Raw genomic sequence first — 20,451 nt, 5'->3', positions numbered from 1 at the left:
AGTGCGTACTCCCTTTTCACCCCTTCTTCCGGGTTAGGAAATGTAACGGACGGGGCCTATTTTGGGCCTATGTGGTGCGGTATGCGTCACTCTGCGCGTCGTCTCACATGCGCAGTAGTGTCACCTCCGTGCGCAACCCTGTGCGCAAGCTCGTGAGTCGAGCCTATTGGTCGAAACCCAATTCACATGAACGAGTGAAATTCACAATTTCACTCGTTCATGTGTCTGGCCCTGTAATAAGCTGCAGTACCTATGAACGGCCACCATGTCCAGTGCGCTTCACTGCTCCCTCTCGGTTCTGGGGTCTTGTAATTTTTCCCATCGATTTTTCCGAAAATATTTATATAAATTATTTTAAGGCTAGAACGAAGCCATCCAGGCTCCTAGTGAATCATGACCATAAAACATTTGATTGTGTCAAAAAGATATTTGAAAATGACAAAATATAATTAAATATTCAAATATTCTATCTTGACACAGAATCAAATGTTTTGTGGTCATGTCTGGATGGCTTGGTTTCAGACTTAAAAGAACTGTATATAAATATTTTCGGAAACCCATCCATGGGAAAATGGATGGGCTTTGTATCTGTGGCCCCACAAAATGGCCGCCACTGCTATGCCCTATAGACCCTTAACAGACGACGTCACACTGATAATAACCAGTATGCGCGCAACCAGTATGCGCGCAATGAAACCCATTCTGTCAGGTCTCGCTAGGACGCGCCTCACTAGCCAACACACAAGAGGGGGTTGGGGTGTGCTGAAACCAGCGCACCCCAAAACAACAGGTTGGGAATTGATTGCGTGAAACAATCACCTATGCATCCAGTCTCAATGTTAGTAAATAAATAATTGGTCTGTAGACATTTAGATGCTTGTGGCCCGGTAGAACCACTACTGGTTGACAAGCGTTACTGCCTGAAGGTGGTCAAAAAATATATATTTCTCCCCTGAGCGAGCAGGTGTGCTCTATCAGCTCAGAGGTTAAGAATTTCAGGCACTTGCACGGGAGACCCGGGTTCGAATCCCCCGGTAGGACATGACATGACAGTTAAGAGTGCAGCTTTAAAGGGTTAAGATCATTCACAACCACTACTGGTTGACCTTTGGGGGGCTTTAAAAAGGAGTAGTTCACCCACAAAAAAAAAAATGTTCCCATCGATTAGTCACCCCATGGACACTTGAATTCATGGATATTGTTTTGTCGCATTCCTAAGCTAAGAACTTGATGACCGGCAGCGGTTCCGGTAGGAGACACAAAGAGTCTCCCTTTGTGTCTCCTACAGGAATCGCTGCCTAATCCGCTGGTCATCAAATCATTGGCTTAGGAATGCGACAAAAACTAAAAAATATCCATGAATTCAAGTCTCCATGGGGTGACTAATCGATAGAAAAAAAAGATTTGTTTTAGGTGAACTATCCCTTTAAAATGTGACTGGGCTGTGTACTTCTGAATAGTGAGCTCAAGGTTAGTGGAAACCCACAAAATAAAAATGCATGCACATGAAGTTATCGATCTTGTAATTTCCAGATATTATCCTTGTATCCGGACCACAGCCTTCTATTGGAGAGTTGCGTCAATGAGGGGGCAGAAACAGCACTGGTCACGTGGTTCATGTAAACTCGAAGTAGTGACAAACGTGACTCCAGTGCATTCCGTAAACTTCCGGTTCAGGGCTTTGTCACTATTCGCCAATAAAAGGCTCTGTAGAAGACTGGCCCGATGAAGTGAACGGAGGTGACACAACTCTCCTTATATGGCTCTGATCCGGATGATCCAGAAAAAAAAAAGTACACCATCATGCCCCAGAAACACGACCAGAGGAATGACGCCGTTAAACATCTTAGGAAGATTTAATGTACATTTAATTCTTACCACGTGGAACATATAGTATAAAGATTTTCATACTGAATAAATGATATTCATTGAGCCAAAAAAGGGGGAAAGGGAGGAATTTACATGATGTCTTTAGCTACATAAGTCTTGAAATACAAATATGCAGAGAATCCATATTAACCGGAGAAAAATTGTCAAACGTAACTTCATCTAGGGTTTATTTTTCATTTTTGTACCAGGAGATTAACAGGGTTCGAGCCGTGTCTGCCGTACTAAGGAGCTGTGAAAAGAGAGAGAGAGAGAGAGAGAGCGAGAGACAGACCGGAGGAAAGGGTCCATCAGCGCAGAGAGGGAGGTTGTGGGGATTGTAGTGGGACCCGGAACCAGAGTTCAGGAACCAAAAGGCTTTATTTACGGCCTCAATTTATGCTCCGTCACACGACGAAGCCGCACGCAGGAAAAAGCGTCCCGACCTACACAAGCTCACAACGCTTCGCATCCGCTTGTATAGGTCGGCCTGATTCCGGCGCGCAGCGCCGCCGCTGCCGTCCGACGAAGTACGAATCGGGGCTTTTTTTTTTACGTGGGCCCTCGATCAATGCCCCCCGTCAGTAGCGTGTGTTTGTAGAGGAAATAGTGACACAGACAGAGAAGAGGACGGACACAGAAAGAAGTGTAATGTACAACATCATATATACACCACAGCAAAGCTGTTATCCCAAGTTGAAAACCAGTCCTCGGGGGGTGTAGAAGGGGGGGGGGGAGGGGGACTTCTTTTTCCGTCAAGGGTATCTCATACAATCAAGGGATAAAGAGAGGAGGTAAGGATTGTTGTTGTCGTCGTCGTCGTCCGGTCGTAGGTTTTTTTTTTGTCTTTATAACTTTGGGGGAAGAAAGACCTTTTTTTTTGTTTAGTTTTTTTGTTTAGTTTTTTCTCTCTTGAACACCAAACTAAAAAAGAAAAAAACGACCTCGAAACGTCTAGGGAGAGCTGCGCCGTCGTCGCCCTTCTCTGCGCGCGTTTGTGTGTGTATGTGTGTGTGTATGTGTGTGTGAAAGAGAGAGAGAGAGAGAGAGAACTCGTGTTACAGAATGCTTACACTCAAAAGAGCAGTACGGTACAGAAAATGTCCTACAATCTACTGCACACTGCACAGGCCTCCCCGGTGAAGGTTGTCTGCTTGAGCAGCAGGCTGTCTATCGTAGAGGCTGACTGGTGGGGATCCAGTTGAACAGCAACCAGAACCAGTTGGCCACTCATCAGTTCTGCTTTCGCCTCAGAAACAGAAAACCAGTTTACAGACTCACTGTGCCCCTTCAAGGGGAGAGCTGGGGCACAACGTTAAGCCTCCCAAAACTCACTGTAAACGAGACAGCAACTTTGGTTAACAGTTTTCTCTTTTTTTTGTTTTTCAGCTATTTATTTAATTCATTTATTTATCTTTTATTAAAAAGTACTTTTACCCCCTCCCCCCCGACCTCCTCCCCCCACACACACAAGTGCGGCACGGTCTCCTAAACCTTTGCCGCTCTGCTCCGACATTGTCTGGTTGGCGTTCACGATCCAAGTTGTTGTTGTTGTTTTGTGGCTGTTGGGAGTCTCTCTGGTTGGTTAATCCACTGCAGCTCTGTGACTGGCCCGCCTCTAAACGAGGACAGGCCTGGGGAGGGCTCAGAGAATGGAATCTGAAGGGTTTTGCATAAATTAAAAAGAGTCACTTGAGCTTTCCCTGCCCCTTTTACACATACAAGCCAGGTCACCGGGGGGGAAGAGAGAGAGAGACATGGGGTGGGGGGTGGGGGGCAGGGATTTTAAAAACCCCTAAGAAGGTGGAGCCTCAGCTCCCTACAGCTGTCATGACTGGCCAATCAGAAAGAGTACATCACAGATGACATGGGACACCAGTGAGTTCATTAGTGGGGACACGGAGAGGTCGAGGAGCCGGGACTCGTATAGTGTGAATTCGGAGTGGTTCTCCTCCACCTTGGCTAAGGCGTGCAGAGCCCGGGCCGCTCGCCGCATCATGTCCGGGCTGGTGGGCTCGAAGTGCATCCCCTGGAGGTGCAGCAGAGAGCTCTGGCTCTGCTGGAGCTGCGTGGCCGCCAGGCTGTCCTCCAGGAAGCCCAGCAGGTTGCCCACGCTGCCCTTTTGGACGGCGATGGCGCGCGCCGCCATGCTGTCGCCCTGGGCCAGGTTGGCCAGCAGCACCACGGCCATCTCCCTGCACACGGCCACCTTCCTGTCCCCGATCAGCCGCACCAGGATGCCGTACAGCTTCTCCAGCCGGGTGAAGGGCGGCGTGGCCAGGATGAGGTCCACATTGTTATCTTGGATGCTCAGCTTGCTGAGGGTCTCCAGGACCAGTCTCTGGGGCGACAGGGCGCTGTGCGGGCCCAGCGTGGGGAAGGGGTCCTGGGCCTCGGCCGAGGGGCAGACGGCCCAGTGGAGGAGGCCGTCCAGCAGAGGCAGACAGATGCTCTCGGAGTAGATGGAGAGGTCCAGCTGGCCAGAGATGTTGGCCAGGGTGACCAGTGTGTTCTCCCGCAGCAGCTCCAGGCAGTCCCACCACCACTCGTCCCGCTGGGTCACGCCCTCGTCGGACTCCTCGTCCTTCTCGTACGTGAGCGGGGCCTGCTTCCGCTCGGGGTGCCTGTGGGTTATTTGTCGTACAAATAATTGCGATTAACGATTTCATTGGGTTTTTGACATTGCAAAATTGAAATAAAAAATTCTGTATGGCTTTAATGCTTTGTAAAAAAAAAGTACAATATACAAAGAAATTACTGAAAATGACCAGTATGCCAATAATCCAAATAAATAATGTACCATTGGCAAAATAGGCCATATTTAATATTTTTACTAAATGATTAAATATGAGCTTGTAGCTTGGCAATTTCCGTTATTATTGAAAATTAAACATTTTCAACAGATGAATTTATGCAGATGAACGGAAACGATGCTGACGATTATGCACAAATAATTGCGATTCATCTCAAATAACTGCGGTGAGGTGGTTACGTAATGATTGTGGGCGGGGCCTACCTGTGGTGGAGCAGGATGAGGCGGCTGAGCAGCAGCAGCAGCCCCGGGTGCTTGGACATCTCGTGGTCGTTGCCCGGGACGAAGGAGAGGCTGCGGACGATGTTGGACACGCAGATGCAGCGGCGGGCGAGAGAGTCCTGCCAGTGGGCGAGCGTGATGAGTGGGCCCTCGTCCTTGCTGTGCGGCTCGTCCTCCAGGATGGTGCCGAGGCGGCGGGACGACGGGAGCAGGGCCAGGTCGCTGCCGCCGAACGCGGGAAGGGCGCTGATGCTGTTGATCTCCTGTTGGCCTTTGGAGATCTCTTTCTCTGACTGCTTGGTGTCGGCGTCCGTTTTCTTCTCCTCACTGTTGTTGGCTAACGTGCAGGCCTTCTCCGACGCCGAGGCTTTCTCGGACACCGAGACCTTATCGGACGTCTTGTCGGACGTCGAGGCCTTCTCAGATGTTGAGGCCTTCTCAGACACAGAGGCCTTCACAGACGTTGAAGCCTTCTCAGACGCAGAGGCCTTCTCAGACGCAGAGGCCTTCTCAGACACAGAGGCCTTTTCAGACACAGAGGCCTTCTCAGACGCAGAGGCCTTCTCAGACATCTTATCGGACGTTGAGGCCTTCTCAGACGTCGAGGCCTTCTCAGACGCCGAGGCCTTCTCGGACATCTTCTCGGACGTCGAGGCCTTCTCGGACGCAGAGGCCTTCTCAGACGCAGAGGCCTTCTCGGACATCTTCTCGGACGCCGAGGCCTTCTCAGACGTCTCCGATGTAGAGGGTGTCGCCGACGTAGAGGCCTTCTCCACCGCTGAGGCGTTATCCGAGGACGCTGGCCGCTTTGGCCTCTCATCCTCGTCCAGACGCCGCTCTTTGGCCTCCTCTGCCCGGGCGCCGGTTTCCGCCGCCTCCGCTGCCGTTTCTTTTTCAGGTAATTTTCTCTTCAGGAATTTCATGGGGACCAGCATCCGTTCCCGGGGCTCCACAAAGTCCTCTCGAGGTTCAAAGTGGGTCTGGATGTGTTCCGTGGAGTCTCCTCCGCCGGCGCTCCAGTGGAGCAGCCCGCTGTCGAACTCCTGCACCTTGCCGTGGTGGCTGGCGCGGTTGGCCGCAAACGGGTCCTTCTTTCGTACCACCTTGAGAGGGAGCTTATCGAACTTGCTGGCCTGTTTGGGTCTCTCTTGCGTCGACGACGAGGAACGCGACTGTTCGGACGAAGACCCCTTCCCTTTCCTCTCCTCGTCCTCCGCCTTCTCCTCCGTCCGAGAGCCCGAGCACGGCTCCTGCTCCTCCTCGGCCTTCACGCGAGGCTGCCCTTCGGCCGCTCCCTTCTCCTTCTCCTCCTCGTCGTCGTCGTCGTCCTCCTCGTCGTCCTGCTCCATGTCCTCCACCAGCGCGTCCTCGTCGTCCGGGCTGTCCCAGTCCCGGTTCAGGGCGTCGGGGTCTAGCAGCGTCCTCTGGCCGGGGTCTCCCACCTCGTACTCCCGCAGGATGCCGAAGATCTCGATTAGGCAGCGCCGGAAATACTCGACCACCAGCTCTAGTAGGCCAGGCAACTGTGGAGGGGAAGGAAATTACAGTTAGTATTGTTAACATACACATGGTTTAAAGCTCTCAGTCACAACAACTTATTTGACTCATTTGGATAGCATAGAGCAGAGGTCTAGGGGGTCCTCAGAGTTACTGCAGGGGGGCCGCCAAATCTTTGTGATTGGATTTTTTTTTTTACATTAACCACTTGAATCCTATTATCCCTATTCTGAAGAGAACTTAAGCCAAAAATAGCAGATCTACAAACTCACAGCGCCTCACGCTGCAAGGCGTTGTGAGCTAGTAGATCGGCTATTTTCGGCAAAGAGGTTTGGTGTTGGTCTATGAAAATACAATCTTATACAGTATGTAGTGGGGGTCCCTGCTTCATCTCTCTCTCAGCTAGGGGGTCCTTGGGCTGAAAAACGTTGAAGACCCCTGCCATAGAGGCCAGCATGTCTTTCTCTTGGTTAAAGGGCCATTCACACCAGTTTGAAAAATCATTCTAAATGGAAAGTTCACAGCGCAACTATAAAAGACAATGGTGAACAATAGAGTTATTTATAGTGCTTGGTGTCAACAGCCCTGAACTCAACCCTAAACCCCCTGTGGCTGATCAAGTCATGCCCATCAGTAATAATAGATATTAAAAAGTATCTGAATTGGTCACGGTAGTTTACTAGTTTGAAAACATTTTCAGAATAATAAACATGGGTGTGATCATGTGCCCACCGTGTTGAGGCTGAAGGTCTGAATGCTGTTGTCGTCATACAACAGGATGTTGATGGTGTCCAAAGCCCATGTGCTCTCGGCCAGCAGACCAGACTTTAATGACATCATTACTCGCCAGGCCTCTGGGGTTCCTGCCAGATAGAAACAAAAGAAAAGACACAAGTATTCAACGTGCGTTCATATATATTGTTGTTGTCGGGCAGAAACCTTGTGTCTCCGTAATTCATTCAACTTTAGTTTTTTCATAAAAAAAAAAACTCCCTTAAAAGGAAGACTTCACCCATTTTATATATTATATCTTCATATAATAGGTCCTTACTAATGCTCCCGATACAATTGTGTAATTATTTTCTACTCGCACTGTTGTCTCAGGAGGGCTATGGACACTTCAGAAACCTGCCTACCAGTGACATCATTGTTAGGAATGTTCTTTTTTTCAAGATTCCATTTTTGTATTTATTTTTACGCGATAACAATGGCGTCTATTTCAGCATGCTAACTTTCCAGGAATATAAATCCTGCAGTTTCTATTAGCTTGGATTCCCCATCGATGATGTCACTGGTAGGCAGGTTTCTGAACTGTTCACAGTCCACCAATGAGAAACACAGTGAGTAGACAGAAATCATGCCATATTATGATGAGCATTAGTGAGAGGACCAATTATATGAAGACAGGTTGAAAATGGGTGAAATCGGCCTTTAAGTAGTCGAAATGGTCGATCCACAAGCTCACAACGTGTTGCATAGCCACGCGATGTGAGCTTGTAGATCAGCTATATATATATATATATATATATTCACAGGATTTTTAAAGTGAGAAGGTTTACTCTTTATCAAGTGCGTTGTAGCCAACTAGCCATAACATACCAATCTCCTTGACGGTGAGTCGCCGTCGTGGTTTCAAGACGGGATGGGTGGCCTCCACGGATCCGGGAGGGAAAGGCATGTCCCGCCGTATGAGGGGCGACTGCACCGCGGGGGGCACTATGTGAGACGCGGGCACCGGGGGTCCGGCCTTCTGCATCTTGTGCATGAAGGGCGATTTACTGGGCGACGTCCTGCTCTCCAAGACCCGGGGCATGGAGGCCGGACTGGACACCTGTGTGGACAGGACAAGGTCACTCTTATTACATTATCATTACACGGCTTGGTTGAATTCTTGCTTCTGATTGGTCAATCACTGAATTCAGCGGCGTGTTATTTCTGAATAATGACCACTGAGCTCAATAGCAGACTGCTGTCTGCTATTGGCTCAAAGGCTCAGAGCACCCAGCTGTGCTGCTTGATTTTATGCCGTATCCAACATGGCAGCCGTGTAAACAAACGCACAATGTAATTTAAAGCTCAACATTGCTTTCAAGAATGTTTCTGAAAACATTTGAAGCGAGAACTAGACAATGCAGTAACCGAAAATGAATTCTATTTTATCAACACTTCCCGTTGTTTTCCGAGGCGACACGTTGCACTGGACGCACCTGGCATAAATGAATGGACTGCTTTCATTACCGTAAGCAATGAAATCCTTCGTTTTGTTGTTACATTTTCAATTATCAATTTCTTTATTAAGTAGACGTGTAGGGGTCTAAACACCCTGTCAGGGTTTATTTCTCAACAATGACCTCAATTATGTTTGCATCATTTCCATTCATCTGTGTAAATTCATCTGTTGACAAGTTGTCATACATTTATTTAGATTATTTTTACAAAATAGCAGATCTAAAGGCTCTCTACTAAAGCTCGTAGATTTCCCATAGTACAAAGTATGAAATTATTATTTATATGGCTTGTTTATTTGGCCATAGCACATTTTGATTATTGCTACGGGTCATTGTCAGTCATTCATTTGTATATTGAAGTTATTCGTCATAACTGACTGCTCTGTGCAACTTTTGTTCACTAAGCTTAAAAGACAAACAGAAATGTTATGTAATTTTGATTCATATGTTCCAATGTTCAATTAAAATTGTTATTGCAATAATTAGAAAATTCCATGATGGAAACAGCCGCCCCCCCTACCTGTGGAATGTGGTTCTGCACGCCCTGCGGGGACGGGTAGCCGCCGGGCTGCACGCCGGCGCGTGACATGGGCTGGCCGGCGCCTCCGGGGCCGTAGGGGGGCCCCGGCCGGGGGCCCATCTGGGGTCCCCCCCACTGGCCCTCGTGGTTCATGCGCTGTTCCGTCGGCATCATCTCCTCGGAGCGGTTCATGCCGGGGTAACCGCCGGGGCCCGGGGGTCCCCCGGAGGCCCCCGGCGGGCCGCCCTGCCGGTTGGGGTAGTTCTGGAAGTTCATCTCCCGGGGTCCCCCCTGCCACATGCCTGGCCCCTGGGGGCCGTCGGGACCCTGCTGCATCATCTGGGGAGGTATGTTGGGCCCCTGGGTGACCAGTAGGGGGTGCAACAGTTAAAATAAATCTCATAAAACATTATCAATTAATAATCAATCCCTGTTTTGAGGCATGTCATTATAGTCAAAAAGTGAAAATAGCTGATCTACAACCTCACAAATAATGCGGCGAATAGTGAGCTCTTATAGTATCATAGTATAAGTATTTTCACTATTTTTGCACGACACCGTTGTGGGAAAAAGTATGAAATAGCGAATAATCGAAAAAAGTAATCAATAGAACAATAATTGCTACGATAATAATGGATTATTTGCGGCCCTACCTGGGCGTTGGGTGGACCCTGGGCGCCCTGCATCCGTTCCCTGCCAAAGGGGAAGGGGAACTGGCCGCCGGGGCCCGGCGGGCGCCGGTCGGGGCCGGGGTAGGGCCCGCCGCTGCCACTGTACTGGTTGTACGCCTCCGGCTGGCCTGAGGAGGGCGCAGTGGAGCCTCCTTGCTGCGGCGGCTGCTGCTGTTGCTGCGGTGGCTGCTGCCCGCCGGGGAAAGGCCCGGAATAGTCGCCCTCATGGCGCTTGGCTGGCGGGTATCCACCTTCCACGGGACGCTTGTAGTTCTGCACGTTTGGAAAAACAAACAATAACGGTCCACAGGCAGTCTAGACAATAGCATTGGCTCCTAAAAACAACAGGTCGGGAACTTATTTTTGGGTCGCGGACCCATTTAATTTTGATTTTCATAATTTCACAAAAATAAATTTAATTATTAACTCCATGAATAAAACATGATTTAATAATGAAAATAGCAGATCTACAAGCTCAAAACGTTGTACATCGTATATTTCCACTATCTAGTATTTTGCTTAGGTGAACAATCAATCTTCGCGGTCGGGTGGAAAGGATTCAAATTCAAAAATAGCTTAAGTAGCAGATCTACAAGCTCAAAACGCGTCGCTACGTGCCGCACTCCGAGCTTGTGGATCTGCTACTTTTGATGCTTTTGTGTGACGCTGTAGCATGATCAAGTCGGGCGTCAATTTACGAAAAAACACAAAGAGTTAGAATATGGAGATAAGGTTTCTGCCCGACAACAACGCTGTAATGTATTTTGTACATTTGGTGTCTTTCCTGGGGAGACACCAAATAATTGATCTTGGTCTCAAACTAAAAGGTTTCGGGGGAAACCCCCCACCTGGATAATAGCATCAGGTGACCCAGATTAAAACTTCTTAAAGCAGCACACGAGTACTCAGCATCCAGTTAACCAGATAGCATCAGAAGGCCATTTGAAAAGGAAACGCAACAATAGTGCCAACACCAAAGGACGAAACCTATACTTGAAAACTGAATAGCTTCAGTGTGACATCATTTGTTCCCGGCGTATCGGCGTTGGTGTGAGACTGAAGTGTGTGTGTGTGTGTGTGTGTGTGTGTGTGTGTGTGTGTGTGAGACAGAGGGATCGCTTACCGGTTGTTGCTGTGGGTACATTCCAGGCTGCTGATTGGGGTATGAGCCACTAGGGGGCGTGCCCTGGCCAGGGTACTGATTACCATAGGAATCATGCCTGCAAACATTAGGAGATCCTGTCAGCTTCCACTTGGTCAAATGTTAGGTGTCACACTGCTTACTCAAACAGTCAGAGTCACTGCTGCTCACAGCCACATATACTGTATGAGCTGCTCATTGTGTTACTAGGCAAGTAAACACATGGCACACTGGGATACAGACCATAATCACTTTCAACCTGACGTCCCCATTTTGGACATGTAAGTAGGTGAACACAAAAATAATAATAATAGCCGCCAAAAGAATTACTTATTTAGCAAATTCTCAAAAATCATTAAAAAGCCACATCTACATGCTCACAACATGCCACGGTGCGCTGTGAGCTTGTAGATAGGCTATTTCTTATGCAACATCACCTACATTTCTATGAAGACCAATGTGTTTGATATGTTATTTAGACCTTCTACTTATTTTTTGTTTGAAATTATGAGTCTGGTTATTCTTATGCAGCTTGAGGAACCGAATAGAACATGGCGCCACTTGGCGCCCACCGTGTTCTTTTCGGTTTTGATAGATGGTGTCCACGTTCTTGATACTCAAGAAGACCAAATTCACAGACAGAAACTGACTGCGCGTGGTGGCTGCCCTGCATATTTGACCTCTAGTCTAGATCAGTGGTTCTCAATGCGGGGTCCTTGGGGGGGGGGGGGGGGGGTCCCAGCATGACAATCATTTTAACCACTTTATCTACATTTTATACGTTGGCTATTCAGAAGTATCAGATGTACAAGCTCACAATTTTTTAAAGATCTTGAAAGTGTTTATATCATTTTGCACTAGAAGGGAATCTTTTAGCACTAGACGGGAATCTTTTAGCACTAGAAACCAGAGTCCCCCAGGGCTCTATACTAGGTACTCTCCTTTTCCCTTCTCAACACTCAAATCTCTTCGCCGAAAAATCTACGCATGGGCTTGTAGATAAGTCACAAATAATAACATACCATTTCTAATCCGATAAGAACTGAAAAAAATAATATATATTTCTTCGATAAGAAGAAGGGCTATTCAGTTGCTGGTGGCATCAAACCTATATTAACGGCTGGAGAGGATTTTCCGGGCGAACTGACCGTGGCTGTTGTGGTGGGAAGCGGTTGGGTGAATACATCCCCGTGGTGTCAGCGTTGGCAGCCATCATGGGGTTTGGTTGTGGAGCCCCTGAGCCCATACTGCCCTCTGGACCCATACCCTGCTCCGCTCTGAAACAACACAAACATCATGGTATATATCATTTATACTGTCTGGACCCATACCCTGCTCCGCTCTGAAAAAACACAAACATGATAATATATACGGTTCTCAAACTTCTTAATTTCAAGGACCCCCAGTTTGGCATGCATTAGGCCAGTGGTTCTCAAACCTTTTTTGGCTTCAGTACCGCTTTTCTCTGACTTTAAATCAAAGTGCCCCCTTTTTTTTTGTCAAATAGGGTTTATTGGAGAATCATGAGTACAAAATGAAAGGCAATACAGATTAGAAATCCCCAGGTTTATAAGCATATGCACGACATACAAGTAACATAAAACCTCCAATGAAACGACAGAACAAAAACTACTAACACTCACGTAATAATAAAAATCACACCCAGTGTGAAGTGGGCGTTGTGTGGTCATCACAACATGACTCACTTAAAAAAAAAGATGAATTACTTTTTTTTAAGTCCATACTGCTATTCATAGGGCTGCACATGTGTCATGTGTTTCGCTAGCCAATCACAGTCCTTAATTTGCAAAGTCAGCCAATCACATTACAGTTAGTGGTGATGACACTAGCTGTAATGTGATTGGCTGACTTTGCAAAAGTATCGATTTGCATTAACAATGGAAGGGTTAGGGGTGTAGACTGCGTTGTAGACTATTGGCCAATCACGGTGGAGGATTGCTCAGTGTCCAAAACTCACTTATAGGGGGCGGTTACACCGCCCCAAAAAACAAGTACATTCAATACCCGACTAAAACATTTTTTGCTTAGAATACTGCAAGAGAAAGCCATAGCTAGCATAGGATGCAATGGATGAATGATAAACCACCTTTTGAAGAATATAAATTACAAATAAGAGACGGGGAGGAACAACAATCAGTTGTTCCTGATCAGATTTATTATTTCAAACTGTGACCCTAACATTTCAGTGAACCCAGTTTTGATGTTGGTATGTTCTAAAATAAAACAGTATAATAGCAAATGAGTATTGCTTTCCATTCAATAACAGTTGTGCTAGTTAGGTTTTAGATTTCATTTGGTTTTAACCTGCTTCAGCAAGTTCACACAAAGTTTGTCAATGTTTTAAAATGAAACGCAACAGTAAAATAATAAATTCAAATGTTTCACTTTCCCTCACATACCCCCATGTAGTACCTCCACGTCCCCCTAGGGGTGAAACCCATTGAGAAACACTGCGTTTGGCCACGGACGCCTATAACTCTTGGGAGTTACAGACCTGGAAGGGTCCATTTGGTTTTTAACTGTCAACAATTTAGCTGAGGGCCCCATGGGACACTCTCAAGGACCCCTGGGGGTCCCCGAACGCCACTTTGAGAACCACTGATTTATATAATACAGCACATTCAGGATCTCATGGTCCGAATTTCTTTCCCCACCAAAAATAGCGAATGAAGTCGTCAGCACTTGCAAATACAGTAAGCGTGTTAACACATTAAATAACGCACAGCAGCAGAAGGAAACAGACGCGTTTTGAGCCCCGGGCGCTGAAGAAAGCCAGGGGCTGTTCTATTCTTATTTGCAAGTGCTGACTACTACTTCATTTAGTAACAGGATGGAAAATTAACACCCGCCACAAGCCAAAATATTTGTCAATTTACAGTGTTGCTGGTAAATGCCGTCTCCACTCCTTAAGGGGCAAAAACCAACGGAGAACAGAGTTATATTCTCAAAAAGCTTATTTGGCCTGAAACAAAATGGCTGGTCTCTTGTCGGGATAGACGAAAACAGCTAGTTCACAGCTAAGGAGAAATGCAATTTCTATTTACCTTTTTCCACCAAAACCTTTGGCTAACATTAAGAGGAAAATCCAAATGATACTTGCAACCAGTTCAGTGTTTGAGAATTCAGACGGACACCAGGGGGAATCATAACATGCATTATGATTCTGAAGACGTCTTTTGTTAAGTGATCCTTTTGCATCATAGCTTATTAAATTATATCCAATTCACCTAATATGCTGGTCAAATTCCCCTCGGCTGAATTGACACAGACATTCATAGTGTCTTGTGGTTGTGGTTCCAAACAGAGCACATGCTTCATTTCTGATTTGGTTGAATTAGTAGTTTATACAAGGGAAGATCCCGCCTTTTACAATTAGCAAAATATCATTGGTTCTTTCCAAAATAATACACTAGAGTAGACCGTTCCTAAAGTACTTTTGGGGCGGCCATAGCTGAGTGGTTAGTGAGCCCGCCTATGGAGCCAGAGGTTGCCACAGGTTGCCACAGGTTCGATTCCAGGCCAGGTCAGCATATGTGTCGATGAAATGAAATTTGTCCCTGAGCAAGACTCTTAACCCCTAATTGCTCACAGGTTCTCATTGGAAACAAGACCGCAAGGACTTTCATGAACGACCTGTTAAAAGAAATTATCCTTTATACTGACTGCACATATGGTGATTACATTCATAATATTAGAATAATTCTCACCAGTAAAACCACTAATAACCCTAGAGTCCCTATTTCGGGCAAGTCATTATAAGCAAAAATGTTCAAAAACACTTTTTATGATTTTCTAAAACAAAATGCAAAAATAGCAGATCTACAGGCTCACAACGTGACAGTGAGCAGGCTCACAACGCAAGCTTGTAGATCAGCTATCATGACTATTCACTGTTCAGGAATTAAAAAACAAATACCACATAAAAATCACATTATTTCACATCTGTTGCCAGTCGTTCCAAACCTTATTGTCCTACAGTAGAACATTAACAAGCCATTTCACCATCGATAGGTGGCTCTCTAAGTGGAGGGGACCCCACTCAGGGACTCCACTTGAGGGTGTTATAAATGGTGTGTACCAAATGAACCCTTATGGGTCCATTTGATTCCATTTGTGCACTTGGGTGCTGAACTGTGATGTGTAAACAGCATGAAAGGAGTCTTCCACACTAGTGCTCCGTTTCCTTGTTCTGTTCTCTTGAAGTAATTGCATATTTATTGAGGCTTTAACCGTTGCTTTTAAGACAAAATCCGAGACTATCTGGGCTTAAGGAAGACGCTTCTGAACATGTATTCTATCGCTAGTTTGACCACTTCAAATACGTTCATCTTAAAATAATCGAATAACCGAAAATAGCCCGATCTACAAGCTCACAACACGTCACGCTGCGCTGGCACGACCTGGTTCCATTCACCAGGGGTCCTTGGCGGAGTTCCAGGGGGTCCCCAGCTAAATGATGGATAGTTAGGAACCAAAGGACCCTTATGGTTTTGTGACTCTGAGAGTGTACAAATGAAACCAAATGGATCCTAACGGGTCCATTTGGTTCCATTTGTACACTCTCAGAGTTACATTAGCATTGATTTTACAATATAAATTGGGGTCCCAGAGATAAGAAATGCCATTAAATGGCATAAACTGGGGGTCCTTGAAATTAAAAGGGTTAAAAAACACTGCTAGAGACGTAAAAATCTTCTCTTATGGGGTCCTTGGCATATCTTTTCAAATGGGGGTCCGCGGGCTAATAAGTGTCGATTTGGGGGTCCTTGACATGAAAAGGTTTGAGAACCACTGCCATAGAAGACTATGGAATCCAAATGACTGAGAACTTTAATCCATGGCCCTTGAAACTAAAACGCTGCAGTCTGTGTGGGTGAACTGGAGTGAAGTCTCACCTCCTTTCGTAGCCTGGTCCATACGGGTACTGCTGCCGGGGCCCCATGGGGCCCATGCCGCCCATGGCCCCTGGGGGCCCTCTGTTGAACGGGGGTCCCTGTCCCTGTTGCTGTGGAGGTTGTTGCTGCTGTGGAGGCTGCTGCTGCTGCTGGTCCCCCACGCCGCTGTTAGGTCCCTGGCTGGCAGGCAGGAACTGTTCCCCTACTGCTGGGGCACATTTTCATTAATTGATTGATTGAATACTTTATATTAGTCAGAAATGTAAGCAGCACGGAGGTACAGTAAGACATCAACTCATTGACTGCCAATGACGTGTTTTGACGCGTGTCAATCCAAAGCCCACACCGCCAAGGACGTGTTCTGGTGTTTTCAGTGTTTACACTAGATGGTGCTGACGTGTTTTGACGCGTGTCAATCCAAAGCCCACACCGCCAAGGACGTGTTCTGGTGTTTTCAGTGTTTACACTAGATGGTGCTCTTCGCTAACCTATGAGTCACCATTTGACTCCCAGTGAAGCAGCATATTCCGTGATCACAAAAAAAAAAGAGAGCCACATTCACCCCCAATGGATTTGGAAAAATGCCATTTTCTCTGCTTTCTATCCATCTATCTCATTTAGGAAAATGCTATATTGGGGATAACACAATAAAATAAATGAATGTTTTAATGCCAGGATAAAAAGACGTGAGTGGCCCAAATGCACACCAGGATATTAGACAGACACTGTTTGTTCATTACTTTTATTCATTCCTTTAATGAATAAATAGTGCCAACTGGACAACCGTTTTCAGCTTATTCTGGTACCGGCTGGCACTCGGGAGAATAGAACTGCTGTGCACAGTGATTCTCCTTCTTTAAATTGCTTTAATGCCCTTTAACCACTTGAACCCTAGATACTTGTTGCGCTGCCCAGGGTCCCACGGGGATCTATATTAGAATACTCTAGTATTTCCCTCTATACCTCAAATCTCTGTGCCGAAAATAGCCAATCTACAAGCTTCGTTGTGAGCTTATAGATCTGCGATTTTCACTGAATGTTCGCCCCAAAACACGAGACACAAGGGTTCAAGTGATTCATGCTTTTTCTCTCGCCTAAAAATGTTTGTCCACCCTAGTTTTTTTTTGTTTTAATTCATTGCTTTCAGCCATCATACAAAGAAGATTAAAAAGACACCGTTACACCAATCGACAGATACTGACAACATAAAAATATGTTCATATAATAGTGCCGCTTCTAAAGTCATTGTAGCCCCATTCTATGCAAGACAGGGGTATTACTAAATATCATCTCTGTCGGGTTGAAACCTCATATGTCCAAAACTGTTACTTTTCAGGATTCAAATAGCAAAAGTAGCAGATCTATAAGCTCAAAACGCGTCGCTTCGCACCATGTTTCGAGCTGGCGGATGCTTTTGTGTGCCGTTGTAATACGATCAAGTAGGGCATTAAATTTACCAAAAAGTTAAAGAGGTTTCTGCCCGACGACAGCAACTACATATAATTGGCCAAAGACAATGTGCCCACCTTTTCGCATGGCGCCGAAAGGGTCCTTGTTGGGTTCGTAGGGGCCCATGCGGCCCTGCATCTCCGGGGTGCTCATGCCAGACTGGTAGCCCGAGTTGGGAGTCATGTTCCTCCTGGGGAAGGCAGGGTCACTCCCTTCAGAGAAGGGGTCCTGCAGGCTAACACTGCTCCTAGAGGAGAAGGAGTGTCAGGTGGGGGGGGGCGGGGGGGATGATGAGAGAGAGAGAATGAATGAAGTGGAGGGTGAGTCAAATGAGAGAAAGACATTAGTCTCCTGCTATTGCTTTCCTCTGCTTTTAGATGCAAGCTGTTATACTGACATGTCATTCTAGTGTCACAAAGAGAAGAATGAACAGAGGATGAAATAAAGCCTCAAAAGAAAAGTAATTTGTTTCCTCCTATCCTTTTCACCTTTTTTTTTTGTTTGTTAACCCATTCAATCCAGGAACACATCTACAAATGTCTTCTAAATCCTAACAGTTTTCTGAAAAACCTATGTTGCTGTAATATCAGTGGTTCTCAAACCTTTTCATGTCAAGGACCCCCAAAATGATATGTATATGTATATATGGATATACATACATACATATACATATGGATATGTAGCACAGATTTGAGTAAAAATGTTCGCTTTAAAAAAAAATAATATATATATATATATATATATATATATCCCAAAGTACAATATAATGGTTATAGCTCAAATCTAAAATGACACAGATGCGTTCCCGGATTGAAGTGGGTTACGGGCAGTTCATACCAAGCACGAAAACTATAACGATAATTATGTGAGTGTCCACACTTGTGAACAATAAGTTCTGTGAACAGTGGCATCAAACACGCACTGCACAGACAAGCTGTGTGAGCCTGTGTGTCCGAGCCAGTCCGAGCCCACATGGAAGGAAAGAGAGAGAAATCTCCACCATTTCAGTGGTGCTGAAAGACGCATGCAGCAGGATATATCAGATAATCTGACTCCGATTATTAATTATAAGGAGGCGAGATAGTTGTACCTGAGAGGTAATGCCAGCTAGCCTACTACCAGCTAGTGTTAGCCATTCATTACATCGTCACCTCATCTCCCTTCATAAGAAAACTTTGAATGATTCCGGTTGCAGCCCAGATGTCCTTCAAACGGCTGTCAAATGTTTTTCCATCGATCATGACATCACTCTAAAAGTAATCCAAACGACATCGTTTACGACTATCGTCGCCGTTATAGTTGTGTGGTGTGTGGACTGTGCCATCCACTTCAGTTAGATTTGTTTTTAAAAACGACATATTTATAGTTATTGTTATAGTTATCGTGCTTGTTGTGAACGGCGCTTTATTCTTGTACTGGCACCGTCTCAAGGATATTTTTTGGGTGAACTATCCCTTTAAAGTGGATCCGTAGAATGTAAGATTGTCTGACACGAAAAAGCCGCTCCGCCCTCCGCTGGAATGACATCATCAGTGCCAAATGGTGACGTCACTCCTCCTCCGGAGGAGGGCGCTTGCCGTGGAACGGGCCTCACCTGGCAGGTGGCATCGGGGGCATCTGGCTGTGAGGGGTGGAGGCCGGGGTGGGGGGTTTCAGGTCTCCCCCCTCGGCCATGGAGCTGCTGGTGGACTGGGGCGTCTGGGGGCCCTGCAAGGAGCCTGACCCCGCTGTGGAGCACAGGGACGCTTCAGTGTGGAGAGAGAGAGAGAGAAGAGGCGGCAGAGAGGGAAAGCAGAGAGATAAAAGTGGCAGGGCTTTAATGACATTGCAACACAGCAGGTTGAATATTAAATAGAGGTACGATTAGATACTAGATAGAAGCTATAATTAGACTTGTACGACCAATTTTTCAGCTCAACGATGCTTGCTATTCTCTTGTCACGTTCAGTCTTAACCATTTGTTTTCCTTTTATTATTATTGTTGTTCTTTACTCAATGTCTCGCTTCCTTCTTAATTTACACTTTTTCAAAGGACAAACCGCGGTTTTATTTGCATAATTATCTCCTGCACATTTCTTATCTGCTTTGTAATTATTTTCAATCTACATACTTTCATCATTGTGTGTGCAAATAATAAACCTAAACCTAAGATTAAAGTTTGACTCAATTGCATTGGAATAAGCATTTGGGCTTCTGAGTTAAATGCATATTGACACTCAATTCATATTGTGGAATATGGATATAGTGTCAGGAGCATTATACTTCGTATTGTCACCGTCTAGCAGAAAACTTTTATCTCCATATCTGACCTTTTCATGTGGAAGCGTTGTGAAATGTTTGAAAGTGAAAGTGAAATTGTGTAAGTGTGTGTGAGGGTTTTTGTAAATATTTAACCAATGAAAAGTAGTACCAAGAGATTGTGAAGAACAACTACATTGAATCGATTGGAACACAGGTTCTTATTTCCATTTTCTTAACGGTTAACGGTTTCCACCCGACAGCGACGGTTCTCGACATTTAGCAGGAATTTAATATGACCAAAAAAAATCTGTCGCCTTGATAAGTACGACACTCTGAAAGCGTAATCTCTCAAGACAAACACTGCCCTAAACATGTAGTGTTGTTTTGTTCGTAGGAATAAACGCAGAAGTACCCGGGAGGAGGTGGACTAAGAAAGGGTAATCGGGGAATGGGTTCCCAGATTGCTTAGAGAGAGATGGAGTTAACATGAATAAGAGCAAGGCTCCAACCTGGAGAGGGCGGCTGGACCTTTGGAGTCTGGTTCTTCTTGTTGTCGGTGAAGATCTCGGGGGGCGGGTCCTCGCCGCGCTCGATCTTGCACTCGAAGGCGTACAGACACTGGATGTACTGCTTCTTCAGGGAGCTGGCGGCGCTGCTGGACGTGCCCACGTTCAGGGACGTCGCCAACTCACGCCACTTCTTGTTCTTGCTCACCTGAGGAGGCGGCGGCGCGCCAGGAAAACGGACGAGAGCAACTTTAGCACAGCGCTACAAACGTGAAGAAGGCACACACTGACGAGCAACACTTAACGTTACGTGACGATGTGTGAAAAGTGAAGCCCAACTTTCTAGGGCTATCACGATCACAACATTTTAGTTGATGATTAT

The 20,451-nt window shown here is 46.1% G+C and overlaps 1 protein-coding gene across 9 annotated transcripts in view; it reads right to left on the bottom strand.

Annotated features, from left to right (window-relative positions):
* Positions 1-2,040: 2,040 nt before the first annotated feature.
* Positions 2,041-20,451, bottom strand: part of arid1aa (AT-rich interaction domain 1Aa) — a 36,754-nt gene continuing 18,343 nt past the window's right edge. For 5 of the 9 annotated variants that reach the window (XM_084053602.1, XM_084053603.1, XM_084053605.1 and 2 more), the window contains exons 12-23: positions 20,073-20,277; positions 18,917-19,067; positions 17,400-17,569; positions 15,874-16,078; positions 12,106-12,234; positions 10,940-11,036; positions 9,799-10,089; positions 9,146-9,505; positions 7,997-8,228; positions 7,130-7,260; positions 4,883-6,423; positions 2,041-4,490 (exon numbers count right to left, since the gene is read on the bottom strand). In XM_084053602.1, the coding sequence (XP_083909728.1) occupies positions 3,695-4,490; positions 4,883-6,423; positions 7,130-7,260; positions 7,997-8,228; positions 9,146-9,505; positions 9,799-10,089; positions 10,940-11,036; positions 12,106-12,234; positions 15,874-16,078; positions 17,400-17,569; positions 18,917-19,067; positions 20,073-20,277 (4,308 nt within the window). In that variant the 3' untranslated portion in view covers positions 2,041-3,694. The remainder of the gene's footprint in view (positions 4,491-4,882; positions 6,424-7,129; positions 7,261-7,996; positions 8,229-9,145; positions 9,506-9,798; positions 10,090-10,939; positions 11,037-12,105; positions 12,235-15,873; positions 16,079-17,399; positions 17,570-18,916; positions 19,068-20,072; positions 20,278-20,451) is intronic. The other 4 variants (XM_084053604.1, XM_084053608.1, XM_084053610.1 and 1 more) reach the window with 1 other exon arrangement.

This window comes from Gymnoscopelus microlampas (assembly GCF_963454915.1).
Source record: "Gymnoscopelus microlampas genome assembly, chromosome: 3".
NCBI lineage: Eukaryota > Metazoa > Chordata > Actinopteri > Myctophiformes > Myctophidae > Gymnoscopelus > Gymnoscopelus microlampas.
The sequence above is the reverse complement of the archived record's forward strand: the minus strand, read 5'-3'. Positions and strand labels throughout refer to the sequence as shown.